An 18,910-nucleotide genomic window follows, 5' to 3' on the forward strand; every position below is an offset into this window, starting at 1 on the left:
TCTCTTATTCGCTTTTCACCGTGCCGGGCAGCTTGTGATGGAGCAGTTAGGTGGTCGGGACGAGAGATGGCGACGTGGAGTAGGCGATGGGCGAGAATGTCCGGTCGACAGTGCTCTGCTGGGTGGAACAGGAGGGAGTCCGCGTTTGAAGTTTTGTGTCCTGATCCATGAAGTGTTCGGACACTAGTGGGAAGCTTTGGACGTTGTCGGCACAGTGACCCGCAGTCGCAGCGTTTGATGCGAAAGTGTAGGAGCATGGGTGTCCCGAAAGTGCAGGACTCCAAACACCCCTCTTCCCGCATCTTGCACCAACTTGAACCGCAAGCCGCTGTATTGAGCCGACTCGTCCGCAGAAAGTGACAGGTCAACAGAGAGCAAAGCAATTCGAGGCTGTTCGCATATGCACGAGCAAGGATCTGCACGTGGATTGGAGGTCCGTGCTGCCCGTGAATCGCGAGTCGACCCCCTTGCGGGGGACGTTGGCGCTTGTGAGTGAATGGTGGCGGCAAGAGCGTCAAGCTCAGGCTAAGACAAAAGATTGTGTATTGAGTTAGATGTCTGTATACTTCTACTGGAAACAAAGATGAATGGCAAATTACTTTTCGTGATCGTGATCGCATGGTTGTATTGTGATTGAAGCACCTTCAGATGTCCTTCACCAAACGCGCTCCAGCCCAGACGAAAGGATAGTTCCGCTGATACCAGTTGATACTGCAAACATGTTAGCCTCTGGGACCAGGTACTTGGGAACATGATACGACTTACACAGACTTCCGTCCGGCAAAACGTGGGTGGGTAGCCCATGATCCACCCTGCACAATGTAGTGCTTGCCATCATAGAAGTCCGCAGAATATGCTGGGTACATCTTCATTGGCTCGAATCCTTGGCGCTTCTCCAACTCAGAACTAGTCCATTCCCAGAGGCCACCCATCTCACCCAGACCAGCAAGCTTATTGCCATCTTGGGTAACAGGTAAAGGGTGCCAGTGCTTGAAACCTACGTTGGCATCACTCAGATCAACGTACAGCTCGCTGGGATCGGTGACTGGATCCTTCTTGGAGACACCATTGACCGTGGGCTTGAATAACGATGGCGGTGTCTCTTCGACACCATCATTGACGAGATGACCATTGACCGCCGGGATGTTCTGTGTGTTCTTGCTTGCTGCGTCGCGCTTCTTCAGAACGGCAGCATACTCGTAAATGCTTCGAGTCTCCTCGTAAGTCGGAATGCGTCCGCCCATGTACTGGGCGCAGCCGTTGAGCTCGTCGTACGAAGCAGATACCGGCCAATCGAGCGCGAGCTTGAGTGGTACCGGTCCATAGACAGTACGCACAGCCTTGCCAATGATGAAGTCGTTCAGGTTCTGGTCTAGATCAGGGTTGCCGCTGTCGGCACGTTCCGTGCGGTCGGATTGCCATGATGCAGGGATGCCGTCATGCTTCGTCTCGCTCAGATAACGAGCATATTCGCCGTTCGTGATAGGCCGACCCGCGGCCTTGAAGGCATGGATTTTCGTGCTGTAGGAGGGCTTCTCACAATCCCATCCGAAGTAACGGACTGGTCCATCACCGTTATCCGGATCTTCGAGACCGATGGTGACGGTCTGTTCCGGAATGTCAAACCAATGGTTGTCGACAGTCTGTCGTTTTGCGTGAACCGCCAGCTGCTCAAAATCCGGTTTCGCGACGCCTTTCGGCGGTCGTGTCTTATCGCTCTGAATGAGCATATAGAGCAGAGTCTCCATGTGCATGACTTCATGCTCAAAGCCGAGCCAGAGAGCGCGACCGGTCCAGTTGTCGTTGTACGCCTGACCTGACTCATACAGCTGTCGAACGCGATTTCTCACGCTCTGCTGATACTTCAGAATCGTTTCTACAGACAGAATGGTGTTAACGTCTTATCACGTAGCATGGTCAAGAACGTACCCAATTCTGGCCAGTTGTCAGGAACCTCGCTGTGCGCATGACACTTCTCTGGATTGTCAACATCCGGGTCGATTCCTCTTTCGAAGATATTGCGGAAATAGCTGGGCTCTGTTGGCTCCAATCCCGTAGCCTCGCTGAGCTTCATGTCGAAGAAGGTGGGAATGTGTCCCAAATAAAATATGCAGGCATTGCGCAGCTTGATTGGCTTCTCCAAGAGTTCCTCATCCGGGATCATCTGTCGTGTGACATTGTCCCAGACAGCCCACAAGTCGTCCCATTCATCCACACTCTAGCGGCGACTATAAGCTCAATGAACATTTCTTATCTTGAGGGCGCCGACTTACCGGTACGGGGTGGCTTGCATATTGCGTTGGCTTTGTTGCGAACATCCTGCTTGTTTTCTGTAACATATGTAGTCCTGTAAGATAGTGTTAGCGATATATGAGATCAGAGAATGCGGCCTCTGGTAATCGATTCCAAAGGAATGCAGCGGGCGCTCGGAAGCGTACCGTAGCTGTGGGTCTCATTCGTCCAATAGGTGACATCATGGACATGCGCTTCTCGGAAAAGGTGCACTGCCTGTAACAAGGATGTCAGAACTAAAGCCGCAATCTTTGGAATCTGGTTACACCTGTCGGAGATATACCTGACCAATTGTCAGCATATGAATACTGTATCAACGACAATATCTCTCACCTGTTCTTGATTGTACTTGTAGCTCTCTTCGATGTTAATTCTCTCCCCCTTCTTGCACAACACACCTTCAACCTCGACATCACGCTTGGGAACGACGTATGCGCGATGCCTCTCTCCAACTTTGTCGTACTCGCCAACAGCTTCCCAGTCTTCGATACGGAAAGCCTCGCGGCCAAGTAGTCTGTTCGCATGATGCAGACCATTCATGGTGAATTGGTGAGTAACTCCTTTGTTGTCATTGTATGCATGGTAGACAGTTCCTGGGTCCTGGCAAGCGTCCAGGCCAATCATTAATGTATCGCCGGGCTTGAGGATGTCTGCGAATTGCTTGATGAAGCCGACTGATTCCTCGCGCGTGAAATTGCCAATGCTGGAGCCAAGAGATAAAATCGTCTTTGGCTTGTCGACGTTCTCAGGCGTCTTGAGCCACTCCAAGCCGTCATCGTACGTGCCCCAGAGTCCAAAACACTTCACGTGGTGATATGCGCCAGTGGGCACTTGCGCCAGCGTACGCTCCAACTCAGACTTCATCAGATCGAGGGCATAGTAGAAGATATCTTTCTCGGCACGTTCCAGGGCGTCCAGTAGCAGCTTGACCTTGCGGAGGTTGCTGTAGTCGACGTTAGTTCGGCAGCCTAGGCAAGCACGCCTAGGAGGTTAAGGTAACCTCACCCGCTGCCCAACTCTACGACCATTGCTCCATTTGGTATTCGTTCCGCAATTCGATCCGCATATCGCTCCAAAACATAGATCTCTTGACCTGTCAAGTAATATTGGTCAAGATATGTGATCTCCTCAAACAGTTTGAGCCCCTAACAGAAGAGCATTAGCCATACACAAACAAGGCGGTAATATCTCAGAAAGTGCTACTGGTCTGGAGATGCCACGCGCATATTCCGGACAGATGACGCTTTCTGTACTTCGGTTTTACTTACCTTGTTGTCGTACAGCAACAGTGTTGGCAAAGTCTTCTCCACGCCATCTGGCTGGTTCAGCCCAGACTTGATGAGGTTCATGATGTTGATTCCATCGGCATCTGTTCTAATGTCAATGATACCAGGGATTGCATCCTTCGTTGGAGATTCCGGGATGGACCCCATCTTGTCTGTTGAGTTGAATCGCAAAGCCCTGTAGAGCGATGGTAAATGGATAATGATATAGAGAGGTGGCTAAGTACTGCAGTGCAAACCTGGGAAAGAGGCGCAGGTAGGTGAGAAGCAATGCACAAAGCAGGAAGGCCAACGTATGAGCCGGAATATGCAGGGTAGATAGCTTGGTAAGGCCCATCGAAAGTATCTCCGCGAGCCCAACAAGGGTAGTCAATCTAGCATCCAATTACAACGTTCATTGTGGTCCATAGCGAGACCGACCTAGGCGTACAACTGTGCTCGCGTACTATGGCTCGACTTGAACGGCCGAGAAGGATGATATTCGAGCCATTGACGCTTTGCCGAGTCCCAGGAATGCCACAGGCCAACGACTTGTCGACCCATCTGGATGCTCGTTCGCTGCAGTCCTGTACGCTCATCATGAGACGAAATAGTCAGCGCAGTGGAGATCTTTGGGACGACTGTCCAGGTTCAATATTGCATGACGTATAGCGCTGCAGTGCTGACAAGGTTTCGCAGCTGAGTCGTCATGTCTTCGAACAGGGATCGCGGCATCTCAGACGTGTCCATATGGGAGCTCGGCACTGCATGTTGACGAGACGCGGCGCCGCTCAAGGGTTCAAGGACGGATCCAACGCGTGCACGAGGATGCTCGTTCCTGGCGTGTGCTCGTGCTGTTCCTGAGCACGTTCATTTGATCTGATGCGGGGAGACTCGGCGATCCAGTGTAAGGTACCGCTCGACACAGGCAAGAGCTGGCGTGACTGCATTGCGCTGCACGTCATCAACGGTTGGTAGTCGTGGAGCTCGATGCAGCAGCGGACAAATCAGCTGTTGTGCTGAGCGGAAGATGGCGGCACAATCGGTGCCGCAGCTCTCGGACGAAGATGCAAGTAGGCAAAAGATGAGGGCATCGTGTTGCTGAGCTACTGCATGCCGCGTGTATGCATGTCGAGGGAAAGAAGGAGGTCTGACTGGGAATTGTAGATTGCGTGCTTTCAGTGCACGGGCGCCATCTGGAGCACGTGACCGGAACAGATCTGGCAAGACCATCGGTGACCATGATTAAGATCAAAACGGAGAAGCATCGTGTTAAGCATAAAGAGATCAGGCCGATCGTATACACTTATAGAATAGGTCACCATATGCAGAACAAGGATGTGCGACCTTATCGGGTCTTGTCACTGGTCACTGGTCACTGGTCACTGGCCTGACACGTTCTTATCTTGACCGCCAGCCTTTGCTATTATCTAGCCTAGTGGAGGTGCATTCTAGCTATAGGCAATTGCCATGGCGTTGCCTCCGTGACCATACGTATACCTGGGCTGAGCAGCGATCGCTAGCAGCCGCCTGCTTATTTCCTTGAGGCTTGAGCAGCCTGCGTGAGTGACTGCTCCCTCATAAACCTCCTGTTCGCAATATCAATGCGGGTGCTCGTGTCCACATTTCCATTCATACGGTCGCCGACAGAAGCATGCATTCCATTGTCGCCACAACTTGCGATGAGTGATGCAGAATCGGCACGTGCCACGTGGATCAACGGGTGCTATTGTTGAGGTATCTTGACAGCCAGTTAATGCTGTCATCGCCATAGGAGAATCATTCGGGGTATTGGATCCTTGAGGTAGCGGGTGACCAGGATTCCCAGATGGATAAGTGGGAAATTGCGGCTGATTTGCCAATGGCGTGGTCATCGTAAACGCTGGAGGTATCGCGCTATTGCTTTGAGAAGCATACATCTGACCGGGGATCTGTGTATTCGTCTCCACTGCGGAATTCGCCATGACTACTTGAGGTATGGCGCTGATACTTCCAGATGATGGGAACGAGTACGTCGGCGCATACATCTGACTTTGCAGCTCCGGAATCGTAGGCGGTTGAAGGGCGCTTGGTTCAGGCCTTGTCATTTCATGCAGACGCTCGCGCATCGCCTGCTTTAACATATGACCGCTTGCCATGCGATTGAGCAGCGTCTGGGCAAGATCATGGGCCGATACCTGCTCAAGAGGCGTCGCATCCAACGAAACCTGCTCGAGAGGCGTTGCGCCCAACCGGTTGTAGTACGTCAATGCGAGAGGCGATTGTAAGCTTTGGTTTATGACGTCCTGCATTTCGTCAGGTGTGATTCTTGGTGCATGGTCTGGCCCGGACTGAAATCGACCCTGCTGTAATAGGAATCAGCCATGGTGAGAACACAGACAAGCATTCAGCAGCTCAACGTGAGCTTGTAGCACAGCACACGCTTATACGCACGTCGTGCGAACACGTACCGCATTGGGGTAAGAGCTCTCAGGCATGCTCTGCGCCATGCGGTGGATGTCCTGCGCGCGAGTGTATTGGGCCTCTCTGACTCTGGTCGCCGAGCTCTCGCCAGCGGAATCGTCACCGAGACCTGAAGACTTCCTCTTGCGAGGGTCCATGTTGAGCTGATCGAAAATGCTGCAGTAAGCGAGTACTCGTACAGAATATCCGGAAGTCGATGTTGACGCTGGTGCTCACTCCTGATAACACTGTAAGACAACGCAATCAGACCATGACCCTCCGCAGTCCACTCGTGCCTCCCAGCACTCGTCGACCAGTCACTGCATCTCGACCGGCACCGCTTTCCCACTTGCCAGAGCGACTACCTCCGCCTTCTTCGACCCAACCCTTGACTGCCTCTTCCTCGCCAGAGCCTTCCATGAAAGCTTCCTGCCTTGGGTGGGAGCCATCGACCCATTTGTAGATGCAGGTATAGCAGTAGACATAGCCTGTCTGTGCGGCTGTGGCTGTCTGCACTTCCGAAAGGCATATAGGGCAGGTTGAAGTGGTGTTTGCAGAGTCGTCGGTAGTGTATGCAGGAGCAGGTACTGTGAGGATGGGAAGGTGTGTTACCATCGAGATAGGTGGGCCGTCGATGCCAGAATCTCGTCGGCTCAGCGCTCCTTCCTTTTCGTCTTTGATCGCAACCTTCTTCTCGGGCTTTGGGGCAGGTGCGGGTAGGCCAGATATCGTTGGTGGTGGGAGCTCCAGCCCTTCATTGGCCTTCTTGGAAAGCTGCCTTGCGAAATCGGAGTTGTGCCACCACTCCAGGAACTTGAGTGCAAAGATGGACATTGGCAGTGCCATCTTCAGCCCGGACTGGAACCACGGCAACAACGTGCGCGACATCGTCCGAGGGTTGAAAATCGAATTCGTCTGTCCTGGACGAGCCGGAGATGTGATGGCTGCTTGCGTCGCCAATGCAATCGCCTTGTTGTCCGCATCGTTCAGTCTCCTGATCCTCGTCCCGATCAACCACAGGAGTGGCGAGTGATACTTGGTACCATCAAACAAATACGCCATATTCCACGCCAGCAGCGAGAAGTAGTATGCCGCATTCACTGAAGGGTACACACTCCGCAGGAACCATTTATACACCCACATAGACTTCTGCTCCCGCGTCCCATCTGTAGGATATCTCTCACGATCCCGATACGCAGGCCCAAGCATGTTCACGCCAGCCGCATGCACATCGTAGGCTTCATCGAGCTTCCTCTTGATGTATGGTATTGCAACCATAACAGCCAGATTCTTCCATACGTCACTGTTCCGCAGCTTCAACGTCTCACGGATTTCTCGCGGTGCACCAAGTCGTGCTCGCGTTGTCTCGCCGCCTTTGACGCGCAGCACGCGCTCGCGTTTGAGGCCATAGAAGTTCTCAGTGAAGCCTCCGCCGTATGTTCTCAGGTAATATCTTTCCAATGCCAGAGAGAGAAGCGCATATAGTTCGTCGAAGTTGTTCAGTATGCGCAGTAGGTATCGTGGGTTGCGATGTGTTGCAACGGCTAGCAGGTATCGCAACGATGGTGGAATGAGGGCGTTGAGTTCGTGCTCGGACAGGATCTCAAACAACGATGGCTTTTGTTCGTCGAGACCGCCTTGTAGGGCAGTCATGAATTCCATCGTGGCAGTCGGTGGAGCTCGTCTTGACGAGTAATGTTATCGTGGTGTCATGAGTGATTGATGTGAAGCTGGAAGTGCTTCCTACCGTGTCGGCCAAACAATCATTGTCGGCCTCGGCTTCATGTTTGTCGATCATGCGGGCCGGGGGCTAGCGGATCACGATCACAAGCCAATGACACAACACTCATCGCGTCGATGTCGCGTCTACTATTATGAAAGTAGTGAAAGTGTTATGAACACACAACTGCTCTTCCCAATTCCAAGCCACCGCAACCATGTCCGATCCCACAAAAGAGACCTACTTCCAACAGCAACGCCAACTCCTCATCAACGATGTCGCAGCAGTAAGCCACCTTCCACTACTCCATCACCCCACCACTCCCCTCTTCCCAGCCTAACAGCTGTCCTAGAGCATGGAGAACGTCCTCCAAAACATCAACAAACTCAATCGTAGTCTCGAAGGAGTCATAGCAGTCGGCAACGAGTTCAGCCAAGTGGAGGGACTCTGGTCACAATTCGAGAACGTCATGGCAAAAGATGCTGAGAAGGAGGAGGGGAAGGATGCCAACGAAGGTGCTGCGGAGGGAACGTGAGAAGAGGACGATCAACGTGAAGATACTAAAACGGATGGTCAATTTTGCTGAGGAGAGTATACCTCTAGCCTGTGGTGGCTTTCACAGTGGACAAAGGTTGCAATATACGCTGTGGGCATCGGATACGTGTTATGGCACTGGTCCTCCTGCTTCGCTTCGCCTAGAGGACAACTATGAAGACGATCGGAATGGGATGTGCCGGTCAGTATGGAGACGACTGAAAGGAACTGGGCGAAGGAGATGCCTATCGGCGTACCGAGAACTGCTTTACACGCGAAGATAACCCCCAGAATTGATGAAGTAGCACGAGAAAAAGGAAGAGTGTGATCAGAATTGTTTCTCATTGACAGTCATAGACCTCAAACCAGCACCACGGCCGTTTTCAGCGCCCTCGTGGTATAGGCATGCTTCCAGCGCATCCAAGTCGCAGCCACCTCGCATGCTATCATCAATCAAGAATCCAAAAGCTAAGTCATACACTAAAACGTCAATTCCTCCATACCATCGTCCTCATACCCAATCTTCACTCCATGTCAATGCTGCTGTGTACCATTACACTGATACCGTAATGCTCGTAAAAGCTCCTTCCATCTCCGAAAACACCGTGAGGATGCATACCGATTCATCTTGAAGTCGAAGTTCGAAGACCCGGCCAGAGAAAGTGTCTCCACTCGCGAAGGAAGAATCGCATGGCGCCCACGTGTTGCATCAGCGTTGGTACTGCTTGGACTTCATCTGCGACGAATGGCTGGTCAACAACGAATGCAACAAATCAAAACATAAAATCGTCCGTCTCTCTTTACAAGAGCCCACCTCGAACGAACGCGAGGGGTGCTTGCTTGCAAGCACTTAGAGGATTTTGCATTTACTCCTTGTCTTCCGCTTGATGGGCAGGTTCGGTTGTCCGCCTCTACTGCCTGGTGCGCTGCTCCCTTCTTCTGCGAGCGAGTCTTGCCCTCGAACGGCGATGTCGATTGCTGTGTCGAAGATTTCGTGAACGCCGGCCATTTCTTTCGAGGAGCATTCCATGTACATGGCGCCCATCTTCTGCGCAACCTGCTTGCCCTGTTGTTGTGTGACAGGTGTCAGGCCTTGGGTTTTGAGGAGCTCGATGCAGGTGCGTTTATGTCGGAGGTCGGACTTCAAGCCGCAGAGGATTATGGGTGTTGTCGGACAAAAGTGCAGGACTTCAGGGTACCACTACTGCCTGTCAGTTGAGGTTGCAAACGTGGCGCTTGCTCACGGAACTCACCTTATCCAGTACATTCTCCAGCGAGTTCGGACAATCTATCGCGAAGCATACAAATAGGAGATCGGTCTCTGGGTATGAAAGTGGCCTCAATCGGTCGTACTCCTCTTGTCCGGCAGTATCCCACAGCGCAAGTTCAACCCCTTTCCCTGATCTCTTGTGCTCGACAGTGGTGATGTAGTTCTCGAACACAGTCGGTACATATTTCTGCGATCTTGTCAGAACGTCCGCGCCCATTGTATGTAATATCCGCGCTCACCTCAGGGAAGTAGCCTTGAGAATAGCTGATCAGCAGACATGTCTTGCCACACCCGCCATCGCCGACAACGACGAACTTCTTGCTGTACTCGGGAGGCGCCGTGATGTTGGTTCTCGCACTACTTGTGGTGTTGACTGTGCCGTCGCTCCCTCTCGTCGACCTTCGGTGACTGTCGCCGCGCGTGAGGAAAGACTTGCTGCTGTTCTTGCGCTTGAGATCGTCGAATCGAGGATTGACCGCGGTGACGGACATGTCGAGCACCGGTAGCGTGCAAGTGTAGTGTATTGTGGTATGCGGTGAAGAATGTGCGAGTTGCTCTGGTAGACGTTGGGAATGTGTTCGGGAGAGGAGTTTGACCAGCAGTTCACAGGGGCTTCATCGCCGGGACGCGCTTTCTCTGTTGTCTGGCCGTCGACCGAGCAACGACTTGCGTCATCGGTGCCGGTCGAGATCCGGCTCGCCCTCGGTTTGCACTTGCGACGATCCTGGAACATGAGGGGCGCGCTTCAAAATGCGAGACATTGCGAGTCGATAGTCACACGCTACAAGGACTGTTCTTGATGTATCCCGGTTCATGTGACAGTGCACGCTCGCTTTGACTTGCAGGCGACATGATTTGCCAAGCTTATCGCCCTGCTCGAAGCTGCGGATTTCGAAGCTAGTGACTGCCCTCCGTCCACCTCATCAGATGCGGCCTTTAGTTCTACATGTACCATACACTGCCACTGACAAGCGACATTCTGCGCCTCGATGGCCACGACGCGCTCGCACAGAAACATAGAGCGCTGGAGCGCATAGATACCGTCGCGACATTGATCTTTGCCCGGCTTATCACGACTCCTCGACCCGCGCTTCTCCCAAATGCACGGCCTCGGTAGGAAGATCAACATCTATGTCTCTACCGGACGCACGACCAACGACACCCCTACGCTTCCAGGCACATCTGAGGACGCCTTCTCCAGATCCTGACGCTGGTCTACGGGGTCTGAGCCATTATGAGCGACGATTGCCAAAATGGCGCTATCAGCTGCGGCACCGACTGATACCGATCGTGAGATGGGAGACTCCGTATCTTGCCCGCATGCAACATGCCTTACGCTCGCCGCTGCTTGATACGTACTTCGCATTGACTGCGAATCTTGGAACGCATACCTTCTTCATGACTGCCCTGCCGATCTGCTTCTGGTGTGGCTATCCTGAGCTTGGCATTGCACTGGTGCAGATGCTAGCCGCTGGCGTATACTTCAGTGGCTATGTGAAGGACATGGTATGTCTGCCAAGGCCGTTATCGCCACCGCTGCAACGCATCACTATGTCCGGGTCTGCAGCATTGGAGTACGGCTTTCCTTCAACTCATACTACAAATGCAGTATCTGTGGCCATATACTGTCTTTACAATCTCTGGCAGACTCAGGATGAGTACTCACTCTGGCAGTTTCGTCTGCTCAACTTGGCTTGCTTATGCTACGCGACTTCGATCAGCATCGGGAGAATGTACTGCGGAATGCATGGTTTCTTTGATGTGGTTTTCGGAGCAGCACTTGGAGCTTTGATCACTGCCTTCAGAGTGCTCCTTGGCCCTGCATTCGATGCTTGGGTCATCGCAGGCGATTGGACACGACCTGCGATTGCCGTTGGCATTCTAGCACTGGCAGTACAATTTCACCCTGAACCAGCAGACAACTGTCCTTGCTACGATGACAGTGTAGCATTCATTGGTGTGCTAATGGGCATCTCCACTGGGAGCTGGAACTACGTCCATTTGCTATCCAATGCAGACCGATCAGCTGCAGCAATGTCTGCATTGTACAACTTTGCCAACCGAGACTTGTTCAAGATAGCTGCTAGGCTTATCGGTGGCATAATCGTTGTGTTTCTGTGGCGAGCTACCATGAAGCCACTCTTGCTGCGAGGACTTCCTCCGATCTTCCGGCTCGTGGCGCATTATGGGCTGAATATCCCACGTCGTTACTTTCTGCAAGCAAGAGACTACAACACAGTCCCGACTCTGCGGAAGGACGACAAAGTGCTTCCACCAGCATCAGATATCCCTGCCATGCTATCTTCTATACGCCGGCGGAAGCGAACGATCTCGGTTGGACCTCAGTCTGAAGCCGACGCAAGGGAGTACATCGCAAACCGTGCCCAGCAGAGGAGAGACCGGAGTCGAAGTCCTCAGAAAGGCTTGCAGCAGAAACCATCTCGATCAACACTGAGAGCACCCACGACATTATCTATTGATGAGCATGCGCCAATCACCCCTGATGAATCACCAAAGTCAACGACCCATCTGTCTGTACAGCAGACCGAATATCGGTCCTCCCCACCGACTTTGATGGTAACTGCTCCTACCAGAGACCTCTTTACCCCACCAGCGAGCGATAACGGCAACGTCAGCGACAGTGGGAAGGAAGATGAATCACATGACAAGAAGATGTTCTCAGCACTGGAGAAGCCCCGAATCAGGTATGATGTCGAGGTCATCACGAAGCTGGTCGTGTATGCTGGCATAGCATGGCTAGCTGTGGAGGGCAACCCTTTGCTTTTTGCGAAACTTGGGATCACATAGTATGTATACGACCTTTAGCGCGATGGTACGAACGCAGAATCCACATATCTTACAGGAAACCACGCCTCGCGCTATGCTATGCTACGCTACACTATCTATGCAAACATTATACAGGTCTATCACCCTACTGCGTCTGTGGGATCAGAGCGGACCTGACATACTCCGAACTCGTGTTATCACCAACAGTAATGTTGGCATAGTACACACTCGTCGCTGGACCCGTGCTCACGCCCGTCAGCTCGAAGTGCGCACCCTGGATGGTGTACTCCCCCTTCGCAGTGGTTGCTGGGATGTGCACATAATGCGTAATGTTGCCGATTTCGTTGGAGAAGTCTGGCATTGGTCAGCACATCCTGTCAGTCATCATCATACAGAGAGGAGGAGGTGTACCGGGTCCCAAGAATTTAGTGTCAAGATATGTGCCAAGAGCCCCGAGGTATAAGGTGTTGGATGGGGAGATCCGCCAGCCACTTCTCCTCATCCCCCATTTCGCCTCATCCCCCCTCGCATTAGCTTCGGATTCACATAACACCACAACACAACGCAATATTGGTGTGTTTCTTTTTCCTAATGTCATCGCTATATTATATTTCTCTATACTACATCTTTATATCGCGTAAAAACACGTTATATTATAAATAGGTAGGTATCGATATATAGATATCGAATTTTAGTAAGAGCCCTACTAGAGCTTTATACCGGCGCGTCGAGAAACACGCGCTTCCGCCTTAGCAATTACCTTACTATATATAATAACTAACTACTATTACCTCGAAGAACACGATAATAAACGAAGGGGCGATAGCGTTATAAAAGTAAAGAGCGCCCTCGAAGAGCGGCGAACGAAGGGGGACGCGCGGAGCGACGACGCGCCCGGGAGAAACTAAATACGGAGACTATCTACTATAACGACTATAACAACTATAAGCTACTAACTAGACGAACTAGTATACGAAATACGGTATAGATACGGTAGAATATACCGCGATTATATACGAAATTATAGCTACCCTCGCGAGCGCTAATCTACCCTACGAACGCGCGATCCGTAGCCTCCTCGAGAGCTTAGCTAAAGCGATCTAGGAGCTACTACGGGCGACGAAGGCGCTAGCGCTAGTAAAGGAAGTAACGAACGCGGACCTCCTACGGGAGATCTAGGCGCTAGGAAGAGCTAGGCCGGCGATATATACCTAAGCGGCTATAGTAGCCGTAGAGTAACTAACGTATCGCGCTAGGCTAGTTTAGCGCGAGGTTACGGTATATATAGACAACCCTAAAGAAAGAGAGCGGGTAGCGGCGCTATCGTACTAACGCCTCGTAGAGTAGGCGCGCTAGGCTAGTAAATAAGACATTATTATAGCCTAGAAGCTAAAGAGTAGAGACGTACGCTATACGCTCGTAACTATAGCGGGGAGACCGACGCTACTATAGAGCGTAGCCTAGGCGGTCGAGGTACTAAACGCGAAGAGCGGAGCGCCGATTACGCTAGTATACTAGGTCCTTATATACGGTATCCGAGTTAATACCTTCCTAGTAGATACTAGCCCGGTAGCGATAGGAGAGGCTATCGTAAAGGACAACTAGGCTACTATCCTAGGCCTCGTTATTACCCGGGCGTACTAGCTAAAGAAGCCGGAACGAATAGAGCGGAAATACTCGTCGCTCGTACTCGCGTTTAAGTATAATAGTTAGAGGATCTAGGCTATAGAGAAGGGACTAGTCCTAGCCTACTCGTACTACTACGTTAAAAAGTACGACTATACCTATATAGTGACCTAGTACTTCTAGTACTAGGGATTCGGATATACTATAAAGTATTATTAGTAGGAGACCTACGACGGCTACTACGCGAAGGTATATAATACCCGCGAATACCCCTAACCTAAGATAAGTAAGTACGCTAACTACGGCGGGGACTATAAGGCGTAGATAGGCGGATATAGAGTAAAGAGGTAGGTAGCGGAATAGGCGGTAGGAGCGCGCCTAGGTATACGCTAGGAAAGAGGAGGAATAGCAATAGTACTATATCGTCTAAGAGTCGACGCCGACGGCTTCTAGCCGGTTATATATAGGAGTAAGAAGAGGCGGCCAAATAGCGATAGACGCTTAATATACGGAGCGGGCCGACTAGCGCTTACCGACTCCCGAGCCTAGGGCCTTAGATAGATACGCCTTAATACGACGATATTCTGCCCTTACGGAGGTAGCGCGCCCTTACCGGTAGCTACGCTAGCGACGCCGGCCCCGCAATAGAATAGCAAAGACGAGGGCGAGGGCGACGAGGACGATAATATAGTAGTAAACCTACGGAGGTAGAATAGGGAACTATAGCTAATATAATAGTCTAACTATAAATAGTACGGAAAAAGATCGATCGCTAAATATCGACGAGGACTATCTATTCGATAGCCCTTATTAAGACGAGTAATCTACTTAAGTAGTAGCGACCCGCCTACGCTAGCGGCGGCGTAATCGTAGTATAAAGAACCCTAAAACTAAGGTTCCGTTCCTCTAATAGTAGACCCTAGAGTTACGGAGTTACGGAGGATAACTACCTAATTAGGAAGCGCGACCTCACCCTAAATAGTAGCGAAGGATAGTAACTAACGAGAGCTATAGCCTTACGAGGCTAACGACAAATATTATAGCGTAGACGACCCTATATACGGAGGCCGAAAACTTACTAAGAGATAACGAATACCTAGCCCGGGTATATAAGAATACTATAGTATAGCTACTAGGAGCGCTAAAAGCGCTATTATATTAAATCCCGAATATAATCTAATAAGTAATATAGAAGGTAGCCTAGAGACTAATTATATAGGTAATAGTAGTAGTAGGTAAGAATTAACCCCCTATAAAGGTAAGTAATACGGTACGCCTATATATTACTAATCCGGCGGAGAAATAAGAAATCGTAGCCCTAATAAGTAAGGAGATTATCGATAGAATCGGCTAAAAGGAGGTAGTTAGAGCGAAGGTAGAGGTAATAGGCGTAGTAAGACTCTTTACCGTATAAGAGTCTAATAGACGAAAACTAGAGACCTATAAGGAGTAGACTACTAAAGTCGCGAAGTCGGTACGAGTCTCCTACTAATAGTATACCGTTATCGCCTACGGGGTCCCTAGGACGTTTAAGGTCGAAGACCTTCCCTAACTCTAAGTATAGAACTAGAATATATCCCTAGGAGTATAACTAACGAAGGCGGTATAGTTATATAAGATAGTAGACCGAGAGAAGACGTATTTATCGCTTATTATCTAGGTAGAGATAGCGGGACAAGCTAACTAGATACTAGATAATAGGCTATTCTAGAACTACGAGAGAATAGACACGGAGATCTATTAGAGTAGCTATAGGGTACTATAGTACTTCTAATACTAATAGTACGGTTATATAGCCCTAAAATACGGGGAGAAGACCCTAAGGTGTTCTTACTACGTAGGCCTATACTAGGGAAGGGAATGCCTAAAAAAGGAGAGTAGGTATATATACTACGGTAGAAGGTACCTAGCGTACTTAAACTAATACCTAGCTAGAATAGTAGTATAAGAACGAGCGACATAAGTAAGGATCTCTATACTAGCTAGGTACCCCTAATAATAGTAGGAGGGACCTACCGTATATAAGGGCTTCGAGCCGAGTAAGAGGAAGAGGGTAGAGGAGACGAATAAGGGAACCTAACCCTAAACGTATCTACCTCCCGGTAGGCCTCGATACCTTAACCGGGCTACTAACGAACTAGGCTAAATACGAATCTTTAGGGCGTCCTAGCGGCCCTAGTATTACGAGACTATAGTACGAGAGTATAAGGGTATAGTATTAACGAAGTCGATAGCTAAAGAGAGAAGAGAGTCTAAGAACGAGGCCTATACTTAAAGGCCGAGGTATCGGGCGTCGGTATCGCGCCGAGCTTAGTTATCTGGGTCACGTGACCAGGGGTCACGTGATCAGATTCGAATCCTTCACTTACGGAGCGGCCGTAATACCTAGGGCTAGCCGAATAGCGGGATATAGACTTAGGAGATATAGTAGGTTAGTACGGAAATAGACCTTACGGACAACGAATAATACTATACGACGATATTACTATCGTATAGTATAACGTAAATAAAAGTAGGGATAAGGTCTAGCGCTACTTTCTATAAGAGCTAGACCCGCTATAGTACTACGTTATTACGGTATAGGAACTATAGATCAACTCCTACGTAGGACTCCTAGCTACTTATAACAACCGGAGATACTATACCGTAATTATAGGCGAACGAGGCGTTACCCTAAGGACTTATATATACGTAAGTAAGACTATAGACCTTAAGTCGTAGAAGGCTATACTAACGTAATAGGGTAACCTAGGAGATATAATATTAATCTAGATCGATACGGTATAAGGCTCTATTTATATCTATAACGTTTATAACCCGCTACCGCGGGGTCGGACGAGTAGGGAACTAGGAACCCTCGCCTAACTAGAGCGGACCCTAAGCTAAGACATAAAGTAAGTACTTATCGGCGACTTTAACCTCTACTACCTATAGTAGGGATTCGACTTTACTCCCCCGTACGCCTTTCTAGGGGGAAAGCTACTAGATATAACTATACGCTACGGAATGGCCTTAGTAATACTAAAGGGAATAGAGATGAAGAAGGCCCGTATAAGTATAAGTATAATCGATATATACTTTCTATTACGAGAACTTAAAGAGAGACTAGTCTAATACCGACCGAACTACGCGCTAGAGGCCTTCTTAGACTATATCCCTATTTAAACGACGCTAGGGGTAAAGGTAATAGAGGAACTAATAAGCGAACTACGCCGTAACTAGAAAAAGGTACGCTAGGACGATATAAGAGACTTCCTAATAGTAAATCTACCGTAGTATAGGGAACTCGAGACGATAGCTTAGCTAGATTAAGTAGCGGAATAGATTACCTCGGTTATATAGTAAGTAGCGGAACAATATACGCCGCTACTCCGGCCCTTAGCGTAGTAGAAGGCCTTCTAGACCCCTAAATACTCTATAAAGGTAAAGGAGGCTAGAAGGGCAAGGCGATAGTAGACGAAGGAGTATACCTAAGAGACGTAGGAGTAATACTGTCGCGCGACATAAGAGAAGAAGGTATAGATAAGACGCGATAAGCTATAGGACTAGAGAGCGACAATCGGGCTCGTTATAGAAAACCCGGAACAGATATAGAGACTAGCTAAATAGATACGACTACCTAAAGAGTAACGAATCCCTTACTTCCCTCTAATCGTAGACCGCGAAGGGATTGCCTAGACTACGCCCCGGGATAAGGCAAAAGTATTAGCCGACTATTTCTTTTCTTCGTAAGTAGAGGTAGACCTTACGGATATTGACCCGAGTATATACCCGGAACCCCTAGATATAGATTAGGCGGTTAGCTCTAATAAAGTAAAAGGAGTTATAAGTAAGCTAAAAGGACGAAAAGCTCTAGGCCTAGATAGGATACTAAATATACTACTAAAAGAGTATAGAGAAGAGATCGCGCCGAGCCTTATAAACCTATTTACCGCGTACCTACGGCTAGGGTATTACCCGAGGCCGTTATTACGGCTACGTAAGCGGCCCGCTTAGACCCGCGCTACCGGCTTACCTAAATAGGTAGAAGACGAGGTCGTAAAGCTCGTAAGCTTTATACTAGCGGAGCCTTATCTAGGCTCACTTCGGATAATAGACTACCCTAAAAACCGCCGTAATAGCCGTATAGAGAGTCTATAATAGTAGTACTACGTAAGCTATAGAAGGAGGACTATACTTAGCCTAAATAGTATAGGCTAATTGTACTTCTAAATACGATAGGGAAGGTTCTAGAGAAGATAGTAGCCTAGAGACTTACGTAGCTAGCCGAGAACAACTACGTACTCCTAGTAATATAGATAGGGGGAAGAAACTAGCGATCGATACTAATAGTAATAGAGCTAATTACGGAGTAAATTCAGACCCTCTAGTACTACGGTAGGAACCGAGCGGCGTCCTTACTATCCCTCGACATCGTAGTGGCCTTCGATAACGTCTTATACTAAAGGCTAATATATATCCTATAATAGAAAGGCATCCCCTAGTAGGTAACGAAGTTTGTCTAGTCCTTTCTCTAGGAACGGACGACATACCTAGTCCTAGGGAGGTATACATCCGTCCCGGTAAAGGTAGAGGCTAGAATACCTTAGGGATCTAATCTCTCCCCTATCCTATTTCTAATATCTATGTCTAACCTAATTTCCCTACTTACCTCTCCGTAAACCTTAGTATCGGGACTCGTAGATAATATAAATATTCGAGCCTAGTTAGACTTAATAGAGGATAACTATCGCCTCCTTAAAGATAGGTATAAGAAATGCGAGGAGTAGGTAAAGAAGCATAGTACCCGGTTCGCCCCTAAAAAGTACTAGCTTATACACTTTAGTAAAGCGAGAATATACTATAATATAAAGGCGGTGGTAAGAATCTAAGGCTACGAGACTAAGCTATTAGCGGAGCTACGAGTACTAGGGATCTAGCTCGACCCGAAGCTAAGCTAGAACGTATAGATTAAGAAAGCCTAGAGTTAAGCGTAAG

At 49.6% G+C, this 18,910-nt stretch overlaps 7 protein-coding genes across 7 annotated transcripts; 2 read left to right on the forward strand and 5 right to left on the reverse strand.

Moving 5' to 3' along the window:
- Positions 1 to 644: 644 nt before the first annotated feature.
- On the reverse strand, positions 645 to 3,725 carry CLAFUR5_11164 (Ergothioneine biosynthesis protein 1; the record flags this gene model as incomplete). The annotated part of the gene is made up of 8 exons (XM_047910312.1): positions 645 to 711; positions 766 to 1,876; positions 1,930 to 2,218; positions 2,274 to 2,347; positions 2,439 to 2,508; positions 2,626 to 3,235; positions 3,298 to 3,437; positions 3,561 to 3,725. The coding sequence occupies 8 exons, from the start codon at positions 3,723 to 3,725 to the stop codon at positions 645 to 647; spliced, it is 2,526 nt and encodes an 841-aa protein (XP_047765146.1).
- Positions 3,726 to 5,155: 1,430 nt separating this feature from the next.
- On the reverse strand, positions 5,156 to 6,154 carry CLAFUR5_11165 (uncharacterized protein; the record flags this gene model as incomplete). The annotated part of the gene is made up of 2 exons (XM_047910313.1): positions 5,156 to 5,899; positions 6,005 to 6,154. 2 exons carry the CDS (start codon positions 6,152 to 6,154, stop codon positions 5,156 to 5,158), a joined length of 894 nt encoding a protein of 297 aa, XP_047765145.1.
- Positions 6,155 to 6,260: 106 nt separating this feature from the next.
- On the reverse strand, positions 6,261 to 7,658 carry CLAFUR5_11166 (Peroxisome assembly protein 12; the record flags this gene model as incomplete). Its single annotated transcript, XM_047910314.1, has 1 exon — positions 6,261 to 7,658. One exon carries the CDS (start codon positions 7,656 to 7,658, stop codon positions 6,261 to 6,263), a length of 1,398 nt encoding a protein of 465 aa, XP_047765460.1.
- Positions 7,659 to 7,933: 275 nt separating this feature from the next.
- CLAFUR5_11167 (DASH complex subunit DAD1) lies at positions 7,934 to 8,251 on the forward strand (the record flags this gene model as incomplete). The annotated part of the gene is made up of 2 exons (XM_047910315.1): positions 7,934 to 8,002; positions 8,069 to 8,251. 2 exons carry the CDS (start codon positions 7,934 to 7,936, stop codon positions 8,249 to 8,251), a joined length of 252 nt encoding a protein of 83 aa, XP_047765144.1.
- Positions 8,252 to 9,100: 849 nt separating this feature from the next.
- On the reverse strand, positions 9,101 to 10,011 carry CLAFUR5_11168 (GTP-binding protein rhoC; the record flags this gene model as incomplete). The annotated part of the gene is made up of 3 exons (XM_047910316.1): positions 9,101 to 9,451; positions 9,504 to 9,707; positions 9,760 to 10,011. The coding sequence occupies 3 exons, from the start codon at positions 10,009 to 10,011 to the stop codon at positions 9,101 to 9,103; spliced, it is 807 nt and encodes a 268-aa protein (XP_047765151.1).
- Positions 10,012 to 10,651: 640 nt separating this feature from the next.
- Positions 10,652 to 12,328, forward strand: CLAFUR5_11169 (Dihydrosphingosine 1-phosphate phosphatase; the record flags this gene model as incomplete). Its single annotated transcript, XM_047910317.1, has 1 exon — positions 10,652 to 12,328. One exon carries the CDS (start codon positions 10,652 to 10,654, stop codon positions 12,326 to 12,328), a length of 1,677 nt encoding a protein of 558 aa, XP_047765150.1.
- Positions 12,329 to 12,452: 124 nt separating this feature from the next.
- CLAFUR5_11170 (Necrosis-inducing secreted protein 1) lies at positions 12,453 to 12,905 on the reverse strand (the record flags this gene model as incomplete). The annotated part of the gene is made up of 2 exons (XM_047910318.1): positions 12,453 to 12,661; positions 12,719 to 12,905. The coding sequence occupies 2 exons, from the start codon at positions 12,903 to 12,905 to the stop codon at positions 12,453 to 12,455; spliced, it is 396 nt and encodes a 131-aa protein (XP_047765598.1).
- Positions 12,906 to 18,910: the final 6,005 nt, after the last annotated feature.

The sequence above is a fragment of the Fulvia fulva genome, chromosome 8 (assembly GCF_020509005.1).
Source record: "Fulvia fulva chromosome 8, complete sequence".
Taxonomy (NCBI): Eukaryota; Fungi; Ascomycota; class Dothideomycetes; order Mycosphaerellales; family Mycosphaerellaceae; genus Fulvia; species Fulvia fulva.